The 16319-nt window shown below is 53.8% G+C and overlaps 4 protein-coding genes across 6 annotated transcripts; 2 read left to right on the top strand and 2 right to left on the bottom strand.

Annotated features, from left to right (window-relative positions):
• Window positions 1-2079: 2079 nt before the first annotated feature.
• FITM1 (fat storage inducing transmembrane protein 1) lies at window positions 2080-3886 on the top strand. The gene is made up of 2 exons (XM_065872401.1): window positions 2080-2866; window positions 3248-3886. The coding sequence occupies exons 1-2, from the start codon at window positions 2601-2603 to the stop codon at window positions 3858-3860; spliced, it is 879 nt and encodes a 292-aa protein (XP_065728473.1). The 5' UTR covers window positions 2080-2600; the 3' UTR covers window positions 3861-3886.
• A 2181-nt stretch (window positions 3887-6067) lies between these two features.
• On the top strand, window positions 6068-8792 carry PSME1 (proteasome activator subunit 1). 3 transcript variants are annotated; one of them, XM_065872402.1, is made up of 11 exons: window positions 6068-6222; window positions 6816-6848; window positions 6998-7060; window positions 7178-7288; window positions 7373-7418; window positions 7536-7633; window positions 7873-7941; window positions 8028-8095; window positions 8185-8239; window positions 8315-8401; window positions 8575-8792. In XM_065872402.1, the coding sequence occupies exons 1-11, from the start codon at window positions 6184-6186 to the stop codon at window positions 8653-8655; spliced, it is 750 nt and encodes a 249-aa protein (XP_065728474.1). In that variant the 5' UTR covers window positions 6068-6183; the 3' UTR covers window positions 8656-8792. The 3 variants fall into 3 exon arrangements, with proteins under 3 accessions (XP_065728474.1, XP_065728475.1, XP_065728476.1); XM_065872403.1 differs by having other exon boundaries at window positions 6184-6222; window positions 8067-8095; window positions 8575-8655; XM_065872404.1 differs by having other exon boundaries at window positions 6184-6222; window positions 8315-8409; window positions 8575-8599.
• Window positions 8793-8795: 3 nt separating this feature from the next.
• Window positions 8796-11137, bottom strand: EMC9 (ER membrane protein complex subunit 9). Its single transcript, XM_065872405.1, has 5 exons — window positions 10743-11137; window positions 10525-10601; window positions 9378-9447; window positions 9193-9287; window positions 8796-9030 (listed from the first exon to the last, which is right to left on the bottom strand). The coding sequence occupies exons 1-5, from the start codon at window positions 10938-10940 to the stop codon at window positions 8850-8852; spliced, it is 621 nt and encodes a 206-aa protein (XP_065728477.1). The 5' UTR covers window positions 10941-11137; the 3' UTR covers window positions 8796-8849.
• A 1084-nt stretch (window positions 11138-12221) lies between these two features.
• On the bottom strand, window positions 12222-15519 carry PSME2 (proteasome activator subunit 2). Its single transcript, XM_065871241.1, has 11 exons — window positions 15407-15519; window positions 15065-15097; window positions 14565-14627; window positions 14234-14320; window positions 14103-14133; window positions 13919-14016; window positions 13267-13335; window positions 13045-13112; window positions 12827-12881; window positions 12438-12524; window positions 12222-12347 (listed from the first exon to the last, which is right to left on the bottom strand). The coding sequence occupies exons 1-11, from the start codon at window positions 15452-15454 to the stop codon at window positions 12267-12269; spliced, it is 720 nt and encodes a 239-aa protein (XP_065727313.1). The 5' UTR covers window positions 15455-15519; the 3' UTR covers window positions 12222-12266.
• Window positions 15520-16319: the final 800 nt, after the last annotated feature.

Here is a 16319-nt window from a genome sequence, read left to right as displayed (position 1 = left end):
GCAGAAATAGAGATAACAGGAAATAAACACATTTTAGATGAGAACCTGAAACACCCACATCAGCTCTGCCCTGGAGCTGGTCCAGTCTATGGAAGGAAGTAGCCCAGAGCCAGAGAGCACCTGGTGGGCACTGGTGCCAGGTCCCATCTGGGCACTTCACACTTAGAACCTTATCCACCTCACAGCCACCCTTTTTTACAGGTGAGGAAATGGAGGTGTGCAGAGGTCAGGCACCATGCCCCAGGGCAGACCCATGGTATGGTCAGTAGGGGAGCAGCTCTGATTGATCTTCCCCATTATCTCTAAGGAACCTGGATGCACACCTCCAGGGGGTCTTAAAGACACAGCAAGGGGTTAAAAGATGTACCTATTCAGCAGCAAAGCAGGTAGTTTTAAAAGAATAAAGGGACTTCCCTGGCAGTCCAGTGGTTAGGACTCTGAGCTTCTACTGCAGGAGGCACGGGTTCGATCCCTGGTAGGGGAACTAAGATCCCACATGCCTCGCGGTGTGGCCTAAATAAATACATAAATAAATAAATTTTTTAAAATAAAAGAAATTGTCCAGATGCTTGGCCTCCACATGCTCTCTTTCCTCCATTGATCCGCTTGCATGAAACTGTCATGCAGATCTCCTTTCCCACCAGCCCTTTTCGTTCCCCCTCTGCCTCTTCACCCAGAGATGCCAACCTGTCTCACCCAGAACTGTTTTACCTCCAGGATGCCAAAGGTAGAGGCCAATTAAAATTATTAGTGTCCTCAAAGCCTCATTTAGTCAAGGCCCCAAGGGCCATCTATTCTTCTCATTAAGAAATGCATTTCTGGGCTTCCCTGGTGGCACAGTGGTTAAGAATCCACCTGCCAACGCAGGGGACACGGCTTTGAGCCCTGGTCCAGGAAGATCCCACATGCCGTGGAGAAACTAAGCCCATGTGCTGCAAGTACTGAGCCTGCGCTCTAGAGCCCGCGAGCCACAACTGCTGAGCCCGCATGCCACAACTACTGAAGCCCGTGCACCTGGAGCCCATGCTTCGCAACAAGAGAAGCCACCGCAATGAGAAGCCCATGCACCGCAACAAAGAGTAGCCCCCGCTCACCACTACTAGAGAAGAGCCCGCGCACAGCAACAAAGACCCAATGCAGCCAAAAATAAATAAATAAATTTTAAAAAAAGAAACCTTTATAAGTTCCATTTGAAAAAAAATGCATTTCCAATACAATTTTAGTTTATTATTAATTATCAAACTGTGTGGAATGTTTGTTGTACAAATAATACATTTTGTACTACTAACAATTTTGAAATTTGTACTAGTAAAAAATAGGAAATTCAATACAGAAAAAAAAGTTTAACCTTGTGATCACAGGAAATGTGTAAAAATTGTTTCAAATTATCTACTCCTTTTGGCAGAGAAGTGTGATCAATGAAAGACTTTCAGGCATAAAAACATTAGGATAATTTCTGTGGGGAAAGAATGGAAGTGTTATTTCTGACTCTAAAGATCTTGTCACATGTTTTTAAATGAAAAACCATGAGGTATATAATCACTGTAGTGTTTAGATTCCATTGGATATATTTAAAAGAGTGATAAAGATAGCTTTATTTTTGAAATGTCAACATATACGATACACTGGAAATTATGTCCTTTGCAACTATTTAAAATTACAATGTAAAATTTTGTGTCAACTTAAAAACGTGTGAGTGCTTCTGTAAGTCTTCAGGTATAGGATCCCTGAGCACAGACTATGTCAAGGTGTGGGTTGTAGGATCTGCAAGGATCCTGATTGGTTAATCCATCTCGGTCAGTTTGCAGATGATGGCACTGAGGACCAAGGATGGTTAGTTGATTTTCTCAAAGTCACAGAGTTGGGCCAGAACCCAGGTGCCCTTTCTTGCTCATTCCTTTCACTACTTCACAGGCCTCCACTGTGCTCTGAGATCCCACCACCAGTTTTGAGGAATGAGGAAGGAAGACAAAAAGGGATCTCAAAACAGTTACTGAATATCAGGGACTTCCCTTGGGTAGGTTGCTGACCGCCGTATGGGTCCAGCCTCAGTGGTAAGGCTGGGAGGCCAAGTCCCAGAGTAATTGGTTGGGGGACACAACCTTAGGATTTGATGGACTCCAGGCTGGGGATCTTCCTTCTAGGGTCTCCACCACCCACTATCACCTGGGAGTGAACCTGATCTTCGGGGCTCTGAGAGTCCGACCTGGGCAGGGTGGGGGTGAAACTTTGGCTGACCAAACAGAGACAGGCAGACCCAAACAGGCTGTGGCCAAAAACATCCCATGTTTCGGTCGTGGCCCTGAAACATGAACTAGGACATGGTTCCAGCCTAGAGGGTCAAGGAGGCACAGGACTAACAGGGAAGGACACAGGCTGCTGTCAGGACACACACCCAAGGCGAGAACACTGCTGACGTGGCAGCCCTCCGCCCCAGCCCCTTACTGCCCCCCGCCCCTCTCCCCCGCCTGCCAGCTGCCAACAGGGCTCTGCCCTGTGTCTGCCACACCTGTCACTGTCTGTCCTTGTCCAGGGGGAGCCCCATCAGCCCCTCCTCAGCTGCCCAGCAGAGCAAGCTGTTAGTGGGGAGGGGAGGGAACATGGAGCGGGGGCCGGCGGTGGGGGCAGGGCGGGGGGCCGGGGCCCAGATCTGGGCACTGCTGGGCTGCTTGGTCAGGGTGCTGCTCTGGGTGGCCTCTGCTTTGCTATACTTTGGAAGCGAACAGGCTGCCCGCCTCCTGGGCAGCCCCTGCTTACGGCGCCTCTACCATGCCTGGTTGGCAGCAGTGGTCATCTTCGGGCCCCTTCTGCAGTTCCATGTCAACCCTCGGACCGTCTTTGCCAGCCACGGCAACTTCTTCAACATGTGAGTCCACTCGAGGCCGTGGGTGCTGGCTCCCTGGGCTCTGGGATCCCAGCTCCCTCCTCCAGGTTTCTGTGCTCTTGCCAGTCCAGGACACTAAAAATAGGCTAGGAGGTTGAGGAGAAGGTCAGAGGGGGAGGGGAACAGAGTCATGGGGGTACAGGAGCAGCGCCGAAGAGGAAACATGGGCCCTAGAAGGCTGAATGGGCCGCTAAGGAGATGGCCAAGTTCAAGTGCATGGGGGGAGAAGGGGGAGAGGGCCCAGGAAACAGAGAACCGGGAACGACAGATGCGACTGGAGGCAGGGCCGTGATGGGAACGTAGAGCAGGGTGGGGAGATGGGGCTGAGGGGGTCTCAGCAGCCCTCCCTCTTCTCTGCCACAGAAAGTTTGTGAATTCAGCATGGGGCTGGACGTGCACCTTCCTGGGGGGCTTCGTGTTGCTGGTGGTGTTCCTGGCTACACGGCGCGTGGCAGTGACTGCCCGGCACCTGAGCCGCTTGGTGGTTGGGGCAGCTGTGTGGCGGGGTGCCGGCCGGGCCTTCCTGCTCATCGAGGACCTGACGGGCTCCTGCTTCGAGCCTCTGCCCCAGGGCCTGCTGCTCCGCGAGCTGCCGGACCGCCGCAGCTGCCTGGCGGCCGGCCACCAGTGGCGGGGCTACACCGTCTCCTCCCACACCTTCCTGCTCACCTTCTGCTGCCTGCTCATGGCCGAGGAAGCAGCAGTGTTCGCCAAGTACCTGGCCCACGGGCTGCCCGCCGGCGCACCCCTGCGCCTTGTCTTCCTGCTCAACGTGCTGCTGCTGGGCCTCTGGAACTTCTTGCTGCTCTGCACCGTCATCTATTTCCACCAATATACTCACAAGGTCGTGGGCGCCGCGGTGGGGACCTTTGCCTGGTACCTCACCTACGGCAGCTGGTATCATCAGCCCTGGTCTCCGGGGATCCCAGGCCATGGGCTCTTCCCTCACCCCCACTCCAGCCACAAGCATAACTGAAAGAAATAAAGGCACTTTAGGCCTGGCTCTGGCTCCGCTCATCATTGGGCTGGCGGGACCTGCAAAGGGTGGGAAGGGTAAGAAGAGAGTGTGATGGTCGCCAGGTTTCCTCAGCAAGACCTTGCTGTCGCTGACCTTGAATGCCCCTGTGCTTGATCGCTATCCCTCCTGTTCTTTCAGTCTCCTAGTCCCTGCAGACATCAAGCTCTTTGGGGCTCTGATGTCAAGGACTGGCACTGCCAGGTCGGGTAGCAGTGCCCTTAGGTATGGGTGGCATTCCCACTGAGCAGATGCTCCATCTCCAGCCTGGTTGATTTGTTTTCCCTGCCTCCAGCACTGAATCCCCCTCTGCCATCCTCAGGAGCCTGCCTATCTGGGCACCCTACTCACAGTCGCTTCCTACCCTGTCTTCCCATAGGGGGTCTATATGTGCTCATTTACTTAAAAGATGTTCATTAAGCCAAGCATAGTTCCTTGCCATGTGAATAAGAAAGACAAGCTTTCTGCTGTTTGGGGGCCCATGGGTTACTGCCTGATGATAAACTCATAAATAATAATAGCAAACACTTGTGCTTACTGTGTGTCGGGCACCATTCTAAGTGTCTATAAATTCGCGCGTATTTAGCCCTCACAACACTATGAGCTAGGGCTGGTAGCGTTCCAATTGTACACTTGTGAAAATGGAGGCACAGAGTTTAAGTAACTTTTTCACAACTAGTAAATATCGGAGCCAGAATGATTAACCCAGGCATTATGGGTCTGTTGTCTGTGTTCTAAGTTGGGGATCAGCAAACAACAGCCCTCCTGTGGCCAGTGTTTGAATGGCCTGAGAGCTAAGAAATGGTTTTACAATTTTAATGGTTGAAAAAAAATCAAATAAGAATATTTCTTGACAGGTGAACATTACATGACATTCAAATGCCAGTGTCCATAAATAAAGTTTTATGGGAACTAGCCACGCTAATCCATTTAACTGTTTACCTGCTACAATGGCAGAGTTGAGTAGTTCCTACTGGCACTACAAAGTCTAAAATATTTACTATCTGGCCTTTTATGGAAAAGGTTTGCCAGCCCCTGGTCTGAACCACACTATCCCCCAAAAATAAACTGGCTAATATCAGAAAGATAGTGCTATGAAGGTACTAAAACAGGCTGCTTTCTAATAGACTTGGAGGGAGTTCCTTTATAAGGAAGATAGAGTTCTCTCTGAAGAAGTGACATTTAAGCTGAGAACGGAATGACATCCTGAGGCAGGGGAAGGGGAATGTCAGGCAAAGGGATTAGCAAGGACAAAGGCCCTGAGACAGGAATGAACTTGTTGCAAACAGGTCTGAGAAACAGCTGGAAAGTCCAGGTATTTATAACTGAAATGAAAGAGGGAGAAAGCAGAGGAAAGTGAAGTTGAAGGGGAACAGGTGCCAGACAGGCCTTTTGGGCCAGGAAAGTCCTTTGGATTTCATCCTAAGGTCAACAGGAAGCTGAGAAAGTTTTAAGCAAGAGCAAGGTGGAATCCTGCTGCTGTGCGGACAGTGGGTTACAGAGGAATGGAGCCCACAAGGGTCATAAGAGAGCTGACCCTCTCTTATGACCCTGTGATGGGGCGATGCCAGAGTCTGAATGTCACTGAGCCAGATGATGCCCGCGGAGCCAGGGGTCCCCGCTGGCAGGGCAAAGGAAGGGAGGCCAGGTCTTGCTCCAGCACCGAGAAAAGAAAGAAGAGAGCCAGATAAGGCTAATCACTGTCCCAGGACGAGCAGGGAAAGAAGAGAGCCAGAGGGCTGTCAGGAGGCAGGGAGATGGGAGGCGGGGAGTTCAGAGGTGGGCACTGGCCTTGGGGCCGGGGAGGCGGGGGCGTAGAAGGCAGGGCGGGGAGGGAGGAGGTGGGTTGGGCGGAGTCGGTAGGCGGGGAGCCGAAAGACTGGCAGCGGTGGGGAGGAGGGGAGGCGGGGAGGCGGGGAGTTCAGAGGTGGGCACTGGCTTTGGGGCCGGGGAGGCGGGGACGTAGAAGGCAGGGCGGGGAGGGAGGAGGTGGGGTGGGCGGAGTTGGTAGGCGGGGAGTCGAAAGACTGGCAGCGGTGGGGAGGCGGGGAAGCGGGGAGGCGGGGCGCTGGAAACGCGCCTCTCGGGCTCTAGGGGGAGCCGCGGCTGGGCCGCCTCCCTGAGCCCCTCAGCTCCTAGCCTTTCTCTGGTCTGTCCCCGCCTCCTCCAGTGCCTCCACTTCCACTACCCAGGAGGGCAGTGCGGGGAGCGAGTGCTGCTTTCGCTTTCCCTTCCCCGTGCCCACTCCTCGCTCCGCGTGCGGCCCTAGGCCGCCGCCCCGGCCATGGCCACGCTCAGGGTCCTGCCCGAAGCCCAAGCCAAGGTGAGCGCTGCGGGTTCGAGGAAGGGCCCATCAGGGAGGCGTGGCCCCGAGAGGCTGAGGGCGTACGTGTCCCGCTCCCACCCAGCCCCCCGACTCGAGTCGGGGTCAGTCATCCGAACCCTCGTGAGCCTCCGTGCCCGGAGCACCTGAGCCCGGGGAGCCCGGCCAGGTCTGCCTGCCGGGAGAGAGAGAGGCGAGGCGGCCGAGGTTCAGCGGGGTGAGGTGAAGCGGAGCGCTGGCGTGGAGGGGAAGTACGCTGGCCCCGGGCCCAGGCCCACACACAGACTGGGAGCGGACCCTGCCCTGCCACCACAGGAGGCCCCGGAGCCCACTCCACAGGGCACTCCGCCCCTTCCCCAGTCGCAGCGGCTCTCTTACATCCCTCCTCCCACAGCCCAGGAGACACTAGGGACGTTTCCGCTTGAACCCTTCGCCCTTCAGCTCCAGGAATGTTCTCATTTCCCAAATCCCGCCCCACCTGGGTCCACTCCACCCTTCCCCAAGTCAGACCCTACACAACCCTAAGAGTCCTTGAGTCCTTGAATAGACTGGCCATAAAGCCAGTTGTCTGAAGGGCTGCCTGTGTCCCACAGGTGGATGTGTTCCGTGAAGACCTATGTACTAAGGTAAGACCTGACCCGTCATCACCCCACCCCTCCCTACCCAATCCCACTGCTCAGCCCTTCCTTGCTGGGCAGTGGCAGCCCTGCTTCACTGCCTAGGAGGGGCATTTGATTCTGACCGCCATCCTCCCCTACCCTTACCATACACACAGACAGAGAACCTGCTCGGGAGCTATTTCCCCAAGAAGATTTCTGAGTTGGATGCATTTTTAAAGGTACTGGGGCTGGGCAGGGAGTAGAGAGTAGGGGCCAAAGGGAGAGCCTGCTGGGCCATGAGAGTGAGGAGGTGAGAGCCCACCCCTGCCTCCAGCCCTTCTACCCCCCTGCACCAGGAGCCAGCTCTCAATGAAGCCAACCTGAGCAATTTGAAGGCCCCGCTGGACATCCCAGTGCCTGATCCAGTCAAGGAGAAAGAGAAGGAGGAGCGGAAGAAACAACAGGAGGCAAGTTGGCAGGAGCTGGGAGGAGGGACCCAATACGGGGAAAATCAGCCTTAGGCCTGCCTAAGAGACCCCTTCTTCCTACAGAAGGAAGACAAGGATGAAAAGAAGAAAGGGGAAGATGAAGACAAAGGTATCACTATGGTGAAATGGACTTGTGTCTCACCTCCCAGGAGCTACTCCCTAAGGATGCCTCTTCCTTGCCCGGCACAGTCCCAGTCCTGTGACTGACCCAGTGCCCACCTCCTAGGTCCTCCTTGTGGCCCAGTGAACTGCAATGAGAAGATCGTGGTCCTCCTGCAGCGCCTGAAGCCTGAGATCAAGGATGTCATTGAGAAGCTCAACCTGGTGAGCCCTCCCACTTCCACCCCCACCCTTTGTCCTCCTTCGTCCCTGCCAGTTGGGCATGGCACCTGCCAGGTCTTAGCAGGAGAGGGCACGGCAAGTGAAGCCAGAATTCCAGGCTTTGGGGTTCAGGACAGACGTGGCATACTTCCACCCACCGTGAGCAGGGAAACAAAGGAGGACAGGAACCTGGGAATTGGGTTGGGGGCTGATGGGGTTTCAATGCCGTTCCCTCCTCCCAGGTCACCACCTGGTTGCAACTGCAGATACCTCGGATTGAGGATGGGAACAATTTTGGAGTGGCTGTCCAGGTGAGGACACTGCCCCACTCCTCTGCCCTCCTTATTTCTCCCGTCCATGCTCCTTTTACACTTTCCTCCTCGCTTTCTTTCCCCAGGAGAAAGTGTTTGAGCTGATGACCACCCTTCACACCAAGCTGGAAGGCTTCCACACTCAAATCTCCAAGTGAGTGATTGCCCACTGCTCTGCCTTTGGCTGGGACTGAGGCTTGTGCTCCCTCCTCCCCCTACTCCACACCCTTCTACTTCCCACAGGTATTTCTCTGAGCGAGGTGATGCTGTGACCAAAGCGGCTAAGCAGCCCCACGTGGTAGGTGAGGCCCAGGTCAGGGTGCACGGGAGGAGGGACACCTTTGAAGTCAGGCCTGACCCGAGTCTCCCACAGGGTGATTATCGGCAGCTGGTGCACGAACTGGATGAGGCAGAGTACTGGGATATCCGGCTGATGGTCATGGAGATCCGCAACGCTTATGTGAGGGGGCGAGGGCAGGGGTGGGCAGAGGCAGCTTTCCCAGGCCACCCACTCCCTGACCCTGTGGGCTGGGGGTGAAGGGTATCAAAGCTCAACCTCTCCACAAGGCAAGAAATGGGGCACAGAGCCACTGGGGACCTGCGGCTGACCCCCACCCTTCCCTGGCCCCATAGGCTGTGTTATATGACATCATCCTGAAGAACTTCGAGAAGCTCAAGAAGCCCAGGGGAGAAACAAAGGGAATGATCTATTGAGAGCCTCCTCTCATTCTGTGACTGGTCCAGCAGAGACCTTCCTGACTTTCACAGGAGACTCCAGACTTTCCCCACCTTCTGTCTGTTGAGGTTTCTCCCTCACCTTGCCTCCCAGGCACAATAAATCTAGTCATACCATCGCCCAACAGCCCAAGTCTCTTTATTGGATCCTGAGCCTCCCCTCTGGCCCTGGCTCAGGTATTTCCATTTGTGGGACCAACCCACTGGGTGATTTGGGCGTTGAGCTGCTGGTTGGTCCAATCCTCCCGGATGTCGTCAAGGTGGCAGTCAAAGTCCACAAGGTGCTGGTGGGCCCGGCCTGCTAGTAGTGCTCCCACCATCTGCCGTGACTGTTCCCAGTCCCTCCACATCACTCTGAAATAACAACCCCCATGGAGGTCAAACTCAGCAGGCAGAGGGGCCAGACACTTGGCAGAAGTTAGTTTCTAGAGAAGGACGCTTAGGGCAGAACCAAAAACAGAGGAGGCTCAGGAGCTGTGGGCTTCCAAGAAGAGGTGGAGGGAGTGGGGCACTCACAAGTTCTTGTCCTTGGGGACCCAGCAGACACCACGGCTCTCCAGGACAATAACGGGGGGCACGTGAGGCTGTGGCACCAATTTCTGATTATCCAACTGTGTGGACAAGGAAGGGCAGGTGAGGGTTTCGAGGATTCCCCCTTCCTACTTTCTTTGCAACTCCCCACTCTGAAACCCAAGCCTCACCATAATAAGTACTGCATCAGGGAAGAATTCTGCAATCTGCCCAGCGATTTTCAAGGCCAAGGGCCCAGGGCTGTGTAGAAGGAAGATCAGAGTTGTGAAGAGCCTCCTGTGGGCAGACCCCGTCCATCTGAGCTGGGCCTCCCAGGGCCCATAGACGTGGTGGAGGCAGTGACGGCCTTTCCCTGTAGTTGGCCTGGGGACATCAGGCCTGCCTGACTGCTTCGTGCAAGACTTATGCTTGAGCGCTGTGGGATACAGGTGCTCAGACACTGCTGGTGAGAGTGGAAATCTAAGATGGTCTTTTTGGAGAGTACTTTGGCATAACCGTCCAGATTTATATTGTATGTTAACCGAGAAACCCCACTAACGAAGAATTTACTGTAATAATAGGACAGTGTCTGTAATAAAAAAAAAATTGGAAACCTCAATGTTTAATGTAAGGCACTAAATAAAGTATGATACATCCATGTTCATACTGTATAGCTGATAGGGTAAGGTAGATATTAGTGTAGGGATGGAAAGATGTCAGATATTTATTAAGGAGAGAAAAGCAAATTACAAGACAGTATAATTTGCTCCAAATACGTGACTACTGTATAAGTAGATAACTTTTTCTGTATACAGTTGACCCTTGAACAATGAGGGGTCTAGGGGCCACAGAGCCTCCCGCAGTTGAAAATCTGCAGGTAACTTCACAGTGCGCCCTCCCTATTCTGGATTCTGCATCGGGATTCAACCAACCTCGGATTCTGTAGTACCGGAGTACCTATTCAGTGAAAAAAGTTCGCCTATTTGTGGCCCCAGGTAGTTGAAACCGGTGTTGTTAAACGGTGAACTGTATATATAAAAAGAAACTTCCTTTTTTTAGAAGCTGCTGGTTGGGCTTCCTTTGTGTTTTCAGCACTTGGGGGGCATCTCAGTTACAGCAGGTGTCAGCCTGTTATTGTCCTTCCCACCCCACCGCAGCTCCTCCAGGAAAATAACATTTCTTTATATTTTCTCACCGCCTACCCAGGCTACTAGTACCTTAGCTCTACAGTGGCTAAGCCTTGGATGAAGGAAAGATGGAAGGAATGACCAAGAGGGGCTCTCTTGACATCCCCCACCCCATAATCCTTAGCCCTCTGCCTCTGGCTTCCCCACTCACCTCTGGTCGTCCAAAGCTGCATTGGCATGGTAGTACCCTGCCACTACCAGCCCGGCCTGCGCGCCCCACACATCCACCTGCCATGGGAAAGCGCCATCAGTAACTAAATCGTGCCGCCCGCCCTATGGGTGCGCACTACTGCCAAGAGGCCAGGGTTGGCCTTGGGCTAGGGGTGTTGGGGGGTTTCGCGGTGGTCGGTGGGCGTCCAGCGGCGGCACCTGGTTGAGGGCGACCTCCAGCATGACAGACAGGGCCAGGTGGCTGTGGAACAGGGGCACACAGTCGGTGAGGCACAAGCATTCTCTCGACCGCGGCGCTGGCGCCAGCAATAGCCCGTTGACAGCGGCGTGCGGGTAACGGGCGGCGTGCAGGCACATCTTCACGTAGGCCCGGGCCGAGATCTCCACCTCCCCCATGGCGAGCGGGGCCCCAGCTCGCGTCCGCGAAGCCCCCTCCAGCGCCCCCAAGCCCTCCTGGGCCCTTCCCCGTGCCCCCTCACTTAGGTTCGACGGTGACGCTGACTCGACTCGAAGGCAGCCCGCCGGCTCCGGTAGACCTCAGCCCGGCGCCCGGCCCCCGGCCCCCACCCGGCCCGGAATGCAGGCGGCCGGGATTGCATGTTGCAGCACAGAGCTCCGCCTCCCCCGCCCCCAAGCGGCGGCAGCAGAGCTGCGCCTGCCTCGGGGACACATAACCAGGGTTCCAAGTCGGACCGGCTTCTGGAGTCCCGCCCACATGGTGCTCTTTGATAGGCTTAGAGAGTCTCGTTTTGCCAAATCAGCATCCAACATTGTCCCGCCTTTGACTGTAGAGAGCTACCCGCACGCTGATTGGCTAGGCTACCCCACTTCGGCTCTTGATTGCAAGATGGCTGCGTCTGTTACCTCTGCCTCCCGCCCCTACAGGCCCCGCTGAGCCACCTGGGTGGTGCCCGCGCCCCTCATCTGGTGTCTCCCCGAAACGCGGAGCTTCGAATGTCGGTACGTAGCGGACAGCTTGGCTCCAACTATGGAATGAGTGGATTGGTACTCTAGAGCGGCTTTGTCACTTACTAATAAGCCGTGTCACTTTTGCAACTGCAGGTTATCTGGCCCTTGCTTTCCTCAATGTAATGACTGCAGAAATAAAGACGGCATTGGCTGAAGGAGGGTAAAGGTCAAAAAGAATTTTATTGAACCATCCTTCCTATAATGTCCTGTAGTATAATTTCCTTCGCCTTAATGCCTTGGAAGCGTTTTTGACCCTCCCAGCCCTTGAGGAGTCCAGCCATTTACCCATAATTTTCCCAGTGAAATCTCATTCTCCCTCCAGGTGTGCTCTGAGCTGAAGAAAGGGTTGTGCCTTTCTTCATTCCCTGACCTCAGCCTCAGAGCTTTCCCCCAGTCTGTCCAAAGCCTGATTATTCCTATAAGGGCTCTGCCCAGATGCCATCTTTTCCAGGAAGCACTCATGACACCTCCAGATGGAAATAATCTTGTGAAATTCCCCAATACAGGTTATTTTCATGGCTGTCATGGCATGTAACAGTTCCCATCCTGTTCTTTAGGATGACTTCCTAAGAACAGGATGGACCTTTAATTCATATTCGTCTTCCTGGCACCCCTCCCTTTCTCATCACCACATTCATTCACATTTAGTGTCTGGATATAGGTGACACTCAGTAAATGTCTTTGAATGAATGACACACACCAGAGGTTATCCACACAAAGTATAGGTCATTTATTTCCCTTCTAACCCTGGGCTCAGTACATAGATGGCTTCTCTTCACCCTTTGGGTTGACAATTTTCTCCAGGTTGCTGCTTATAATATGGTAAAGCTCAGCCTGGAAGAAGGCCAGAGGGCAACAGTCAGGTTCTTGGTGTTTCCCCTGTACCCCTCATCCACCTCCCTTAGGGGCTTACTCCACACTCACATAGAAGGCCCTGAGGTCCAGCACCATGGCCCTGAGCTCTCCATAGGCTGCCTCGTCTCGCTCGTGCACCAGGGCCCGGTAATCCATCTGGGATGTGGAAGGCAAAGCTGAGTCAGCCCCATGGAAGGTTGGGACATTAGTCTGGTTTCCTCATACAGGGAATAGGTAACTTGAGGAATGAGCCCCTTCTCAGCCAAGAAATGGGATCCCAGAGGATCAAACAGAGAAAGGGGTCAAGGTTTTTGAAGCCTAAATCAGTTTTCCTGGGCTTAATATTCTCCACATTGGGAAGGTCACAAATGAGACAAAGAGGACCTCTATCCCCCACTTTCTCATCACCCCCCATCCCCAGCAACCTCAGCTAAAAGGCTGGTGGGCTGTCCACTTACTACGTGGGTCTCCTTAGAGGCCTTGGCCACAGCATCCCCACGTTCTGAGAAGTACCTGCCAGAAGCAAGAGGAGTAACCACAGGAATGGATGTTCAGAGAGAGGTACTCCCTCAGACCCTTCCCAAAGCACCGCTTCATCCGATAGGCATGCCCAGCTTTGGGAGTCCCAAAGAAATGTCCCTGCAGACCCCGGTGCTGGCCTTCCAGCTGTCCTTACTTGGAAATGGTTGTCTGGAAGGCTTCCACTTTGGTCTTGACTGCATTTACCCTCTCCAGCACCTTTTCCTGTGGAGACAAAAGAGTGGAAAGCAAAGACAACCCTTCGTCTCCTCCCTCCTTCACTCACCGTCTCCCTCCTCCTCCGAGTTCTTGTCTAGCTCCTATCCCTTACTCCCCAAGTCTCTCCCTGCTGTCAGCATCCTCACACACCCTTTCTCACCTGGATTGCCACCCCAAAGTCATTTCCATCCTCAATTTTGGGGATGAGGTGCTGGATCCATGTGATCACCTACATTAAGAGATATCATGTAGGAATCATTCAACAAACTCTCTATTCTGATTACTGCTACTTCCTAATAATAGGTACATTTAACTGAGTACTTATTATATGGCAGGCACTGTGCTATGTATTATATATCTCATTTAATCTTCACCACAACCTTTCAAGGTATATATTCTTCTTTTTTGCTTGTTTCAAAGTATATATTCTTATTGTACCCACTTAACAGATGAAAAAACTGAGTCACAGGATGTCTAAGTTACTTAAAGTAACCAGTTAGGTAAGTGATAGAGTCAGGATTTGAACCAAGGCAGTCTCCCTCTAGGGCCCAAGTTCTTAAACCAACTCACTGTATCATAGCATCTGTACTCTGTACCTGGTACAGCAGTAGGTTCTCAGGTTATAGAGGTGGATGTAGCGCAGTCTAATTTGGGGATATCATTGTGATAGAGAACAAAAGGTATCTAAACCCAAGGCACAGAAGGAAGCTTCCTATTTGGGGAATAGTTTCCTAAATGAAGGAATTGAATCTCTGAAGGAGACCAGGGCCTGGCCTTGCTCGTTTTCTCTGTCCCCCAGTTCCCAGGCTTACCAGAATGCATTTTTCTTTGAGAGTCCAGACTTCTGGCTTAACCAGGGCAAGCAAGGCCAGGACCTTCTCATTCCCAGGGAGAAAGCCGCACTTAGGGACTGTGAGAAAGAGGGGACTTAGACCCTTTCTCATCCAGTAGTCAGTGTGCCATTTCCCTTTTCCTAGCCACCTCTTCCTCTCTTACCTTCTTTCTTCTCTTGCTTATCCGTTTCCATCTAAGGAAAAAAGGGGGAAAGTAGCTTTAGAAAGTCATGGAGGTTGGAGAGCCACTTACACTGGGTTTATAGCCCAAGCCCTACACCATGAGTGCCTCACCTCATCATCCTTGGGTGGAGGGTCTGGGATGGGGATGTCCAGCGAGGCCCGGAGAGAAGTCATGTCAGTCACGTTGAGGGAGTCCTCCTGCACAGAGCTCACTGTCAGGGGCTGCCCAGCCTCTTCCCCTCGTCCTGAGTCAGGGCCTTTCCTCCACACATCCCACCCAACCTCTGCCTCCCAACCTAGGCTCAGGCCTCACACTATCCTAATGTTCCCAGTCCACCATTCGCGACTGTTCTCTGCATTCGGAGCCCAGTTGTTAGCTAGAGAGGGTGGATGGAGAGGAGAGAGGCCATGGGATGGGGCAGGAGGGGTCCATACTACTCACTTGCAAGAGCTGATTCAGGTATATGATTTTCTGAGGTAAGAATCTGTAGAGGAATTCCTCAGCCTGTGGGTTATATTGCAAGGGTCGGAATCACAGAAGACGTTCAGTGAGATGTCTGAGAAGTGGGACTGGAAGGGCCCTTGGAAATCATTGACTCCAGTACTTATAAATGAGGGAACTGAAGCCCTGAAAATTGAAGGGAATTCCCCAAGCTGGGATGCAGCAGAACCAAAGTTAGAACTGTGGTATTCCTGCTTTGGGGCCATGGCTTTTCCCTCCACACCAAAAGAGGGGACAGGAAGTGGTGGAAGTGCAGAAGGTATTAAGAGGGGTACAGGTAAAAGCAGAGATCAATAATTAAGAGCTTATCTTAGATGGAGGCTTAATAAGTTAAGTAAGGCGCGGATGGAGGGTGGGTTTGGGGATCAGTCTGAGAAGTTGCAACCCTCAAGTATTGGCCTAAGATTCTGGGTCAAATCCCTTCAATCCAGAAGACTTACCTCCTGGAAAAGATTTTGCCTGAAGACATCCACCTGCACAGAGAGCGGTACCCAGATGTTGGTTAAGGGTCTCCGCTGTCCAGAGTAAGATCCCACCCCCAATAGGATGCCCTCCAACTTGGCTCAGTCCTTCCCCACCACAAGCCAGACTTCCCTGGAAGCCCATGCTCAGTGCAGAGATTGTCCGGAGGGCAAGAATCTGGTAATCCCCGGGCAGAAGTGAAAGCACTTAGAGAGGTTGGGAGATTTCTCTGGCACGGCCTTGGTCCCTCGGAGCACCCAGTTTGGCCTCCATTTAGGAGGGCTCCTCGGCGCCTTCCTTGCCTACCGGTCCCCCGTTACCTGTTTGCGGGCTTCCCCGCTCAGGCGCACCCCACAAGGCTTGGCCATGTTGCTCCAGTTGCTGCTAGGTCTCCGGTCTCCCTGCTCGCCGCCTGGGCTTTCGCTTTCACTCCCCACGTCCAGGCCCGCCCCCCTCAGCCCCACCCCCTTCCTTCTTTTCCCCCTCCCCCTGGAAGGCCGCAAACCGTAAGGAGCCCCTCTGCCATTCTCGGCCTGTGAGACTAGAAAAGGCGGTGCTGACTCGGTCACAAACCCAGGGGCTGTCCGGGGGAGGGGCTAGGACAAGTGGGACCGGCGGCGATTGAACAGGGGCTGTCCCTCGGAGAAGGGGAGGGGCTTAGAGAGAGGGGGAAAGAACCGTCCAAGGACAGTCAGAGTTGGGGTGAGAAGGGTGGGAGAGTGGGAAAGGGGGTGTTAAGTGGTGGGGCTCCCCCAGGAAGGCTTGACTGCGGGGAAGGGCCAGAGAGGGATCAGAGTGGGCGGGAGAAGTAGTAGGAGGGAGAAGGGACAGAGGATAGGAAGGGAGAAGGCGCGGGGGCTTCCTCCCGGAGGGCGCCCTATCTTCAAGACTGACTGGAGAAGGGGCTTGAGTGGGGCTCAGGCCGGCCAGAGTTGAGTCCCCAGCTGAGTGGGATTTCCCCTGTGGGGTCCCGGATAGAGAGGAGGGCTTTGAGGGGAGTAAAATAACCCCGTACCAGGGTCTATCCGGAGAGGGGTGGGACCAGCCTGGACCAAGGAGGGGAAGAACGCCAGAACAGGGTTTGCTGCCTAGGCGCTCTGGGGGAGGAGCCATGGATTATTTATCATTATCATTGGCTGGGACCCTGGGCCACGCCCCCGATTTCTTGGCCTCCGCCCTTCCTCAAGGTTAGACCCCGCCCCTTCCCCTGAATCTGGGTTGCAGTCCCGCCCT

This window comes from Phocoena phocoena, chromosome 2, assembly GCF_963924675.1.
Source record: "Phocoena phocoena chromosome 2, mPhoPho1.1, whole genome shotgun sequence".
Taxonomy (NCBI): Eukaryota; Metazoa; Chordata; class Mammalia; order Artiodactyla; family Phocoenidae; genus Phocoena; species Phocoena phocoena.
Note: the sequence above shows the minus strand (reverse complement) of the source record. Positions and strands in the feature narration are given on the sequence as shown.

Coding starts and splice junctions, on each gene's coding strand:
- PSME1 (XM_065872402.1), top strand. CDS start 6,184: ATGGCCACGCTCAGGGTCCTGCCCGAAGCCCAAGCCAAG. Junction 6,849..6,997: donor GTGAAGACCTATGTACTAAG/GTAAGACCTGAC, acceptor CCATACACACAG/ACAGAGAACCTGCTCGGGAG. Junction 8,402..8,574: donor TGGAGATCCGCAACGCTTAT/GTGAGGGGGCGA, acceptor CTGGCCCCATAG/GCTGTGTTATATGACATCAT.
- PSME2 (XM_065871241.1), bottom strand. CDS start 15,454: ATGGCCAAGCCTTGTGGGGTGCGCCTGAGCGGGGAAGCCCGCAAACAG. Junction 15,098..15,406: donor GCGGGGAAGCCCGCAAACAG/GTAACGGGGGAC, acceptor CTCTCTGTGCAG/GTGGATGTCTTCAGGCAAAA. Junction 12,882..13,044: donor TTCCAGACAACCATTTCCAA/GTAAGGACAGCT, acceptor TGCTTCTGGCAG/GTACTTCTCAGAACGTGGGG.
- EMC9 (XM_065872405.1), bottom strand. CDS start 10,940: ATGGGGGAGGTGGAGATCTCGGCCCGGGCCTACGTGAAGATGTGCCTG. Junction 9,288..9,377: donor CTGATGCAGTACTTATTATG/GTGAGGCTTGGG, acceptor TTGTCCACACAG/TTGGATAATCAGAAATTGGT. Junction 9,031..9,192: donor GTCCCCAAGGACAAGAACTT/GTGAGTGCCCCA, acceptor TTGTTATTTCAG/AGTGATGTGGAGGGACTGGG.
- FITM1 (XM_065872401.1), top strand. CDS start 2,601: ATGGAGCGGGGGCCGGCGGTGGGGGCAGGGCGGGGGGCCGGGGCCCAG. Junction 2,867..3,247: donor CACGGCAACTTCTTCAACAT/GTGAGTCCACTC, acceptor TCTCTGCCACAG/AAAGTTTGTGAATTCAGCAT.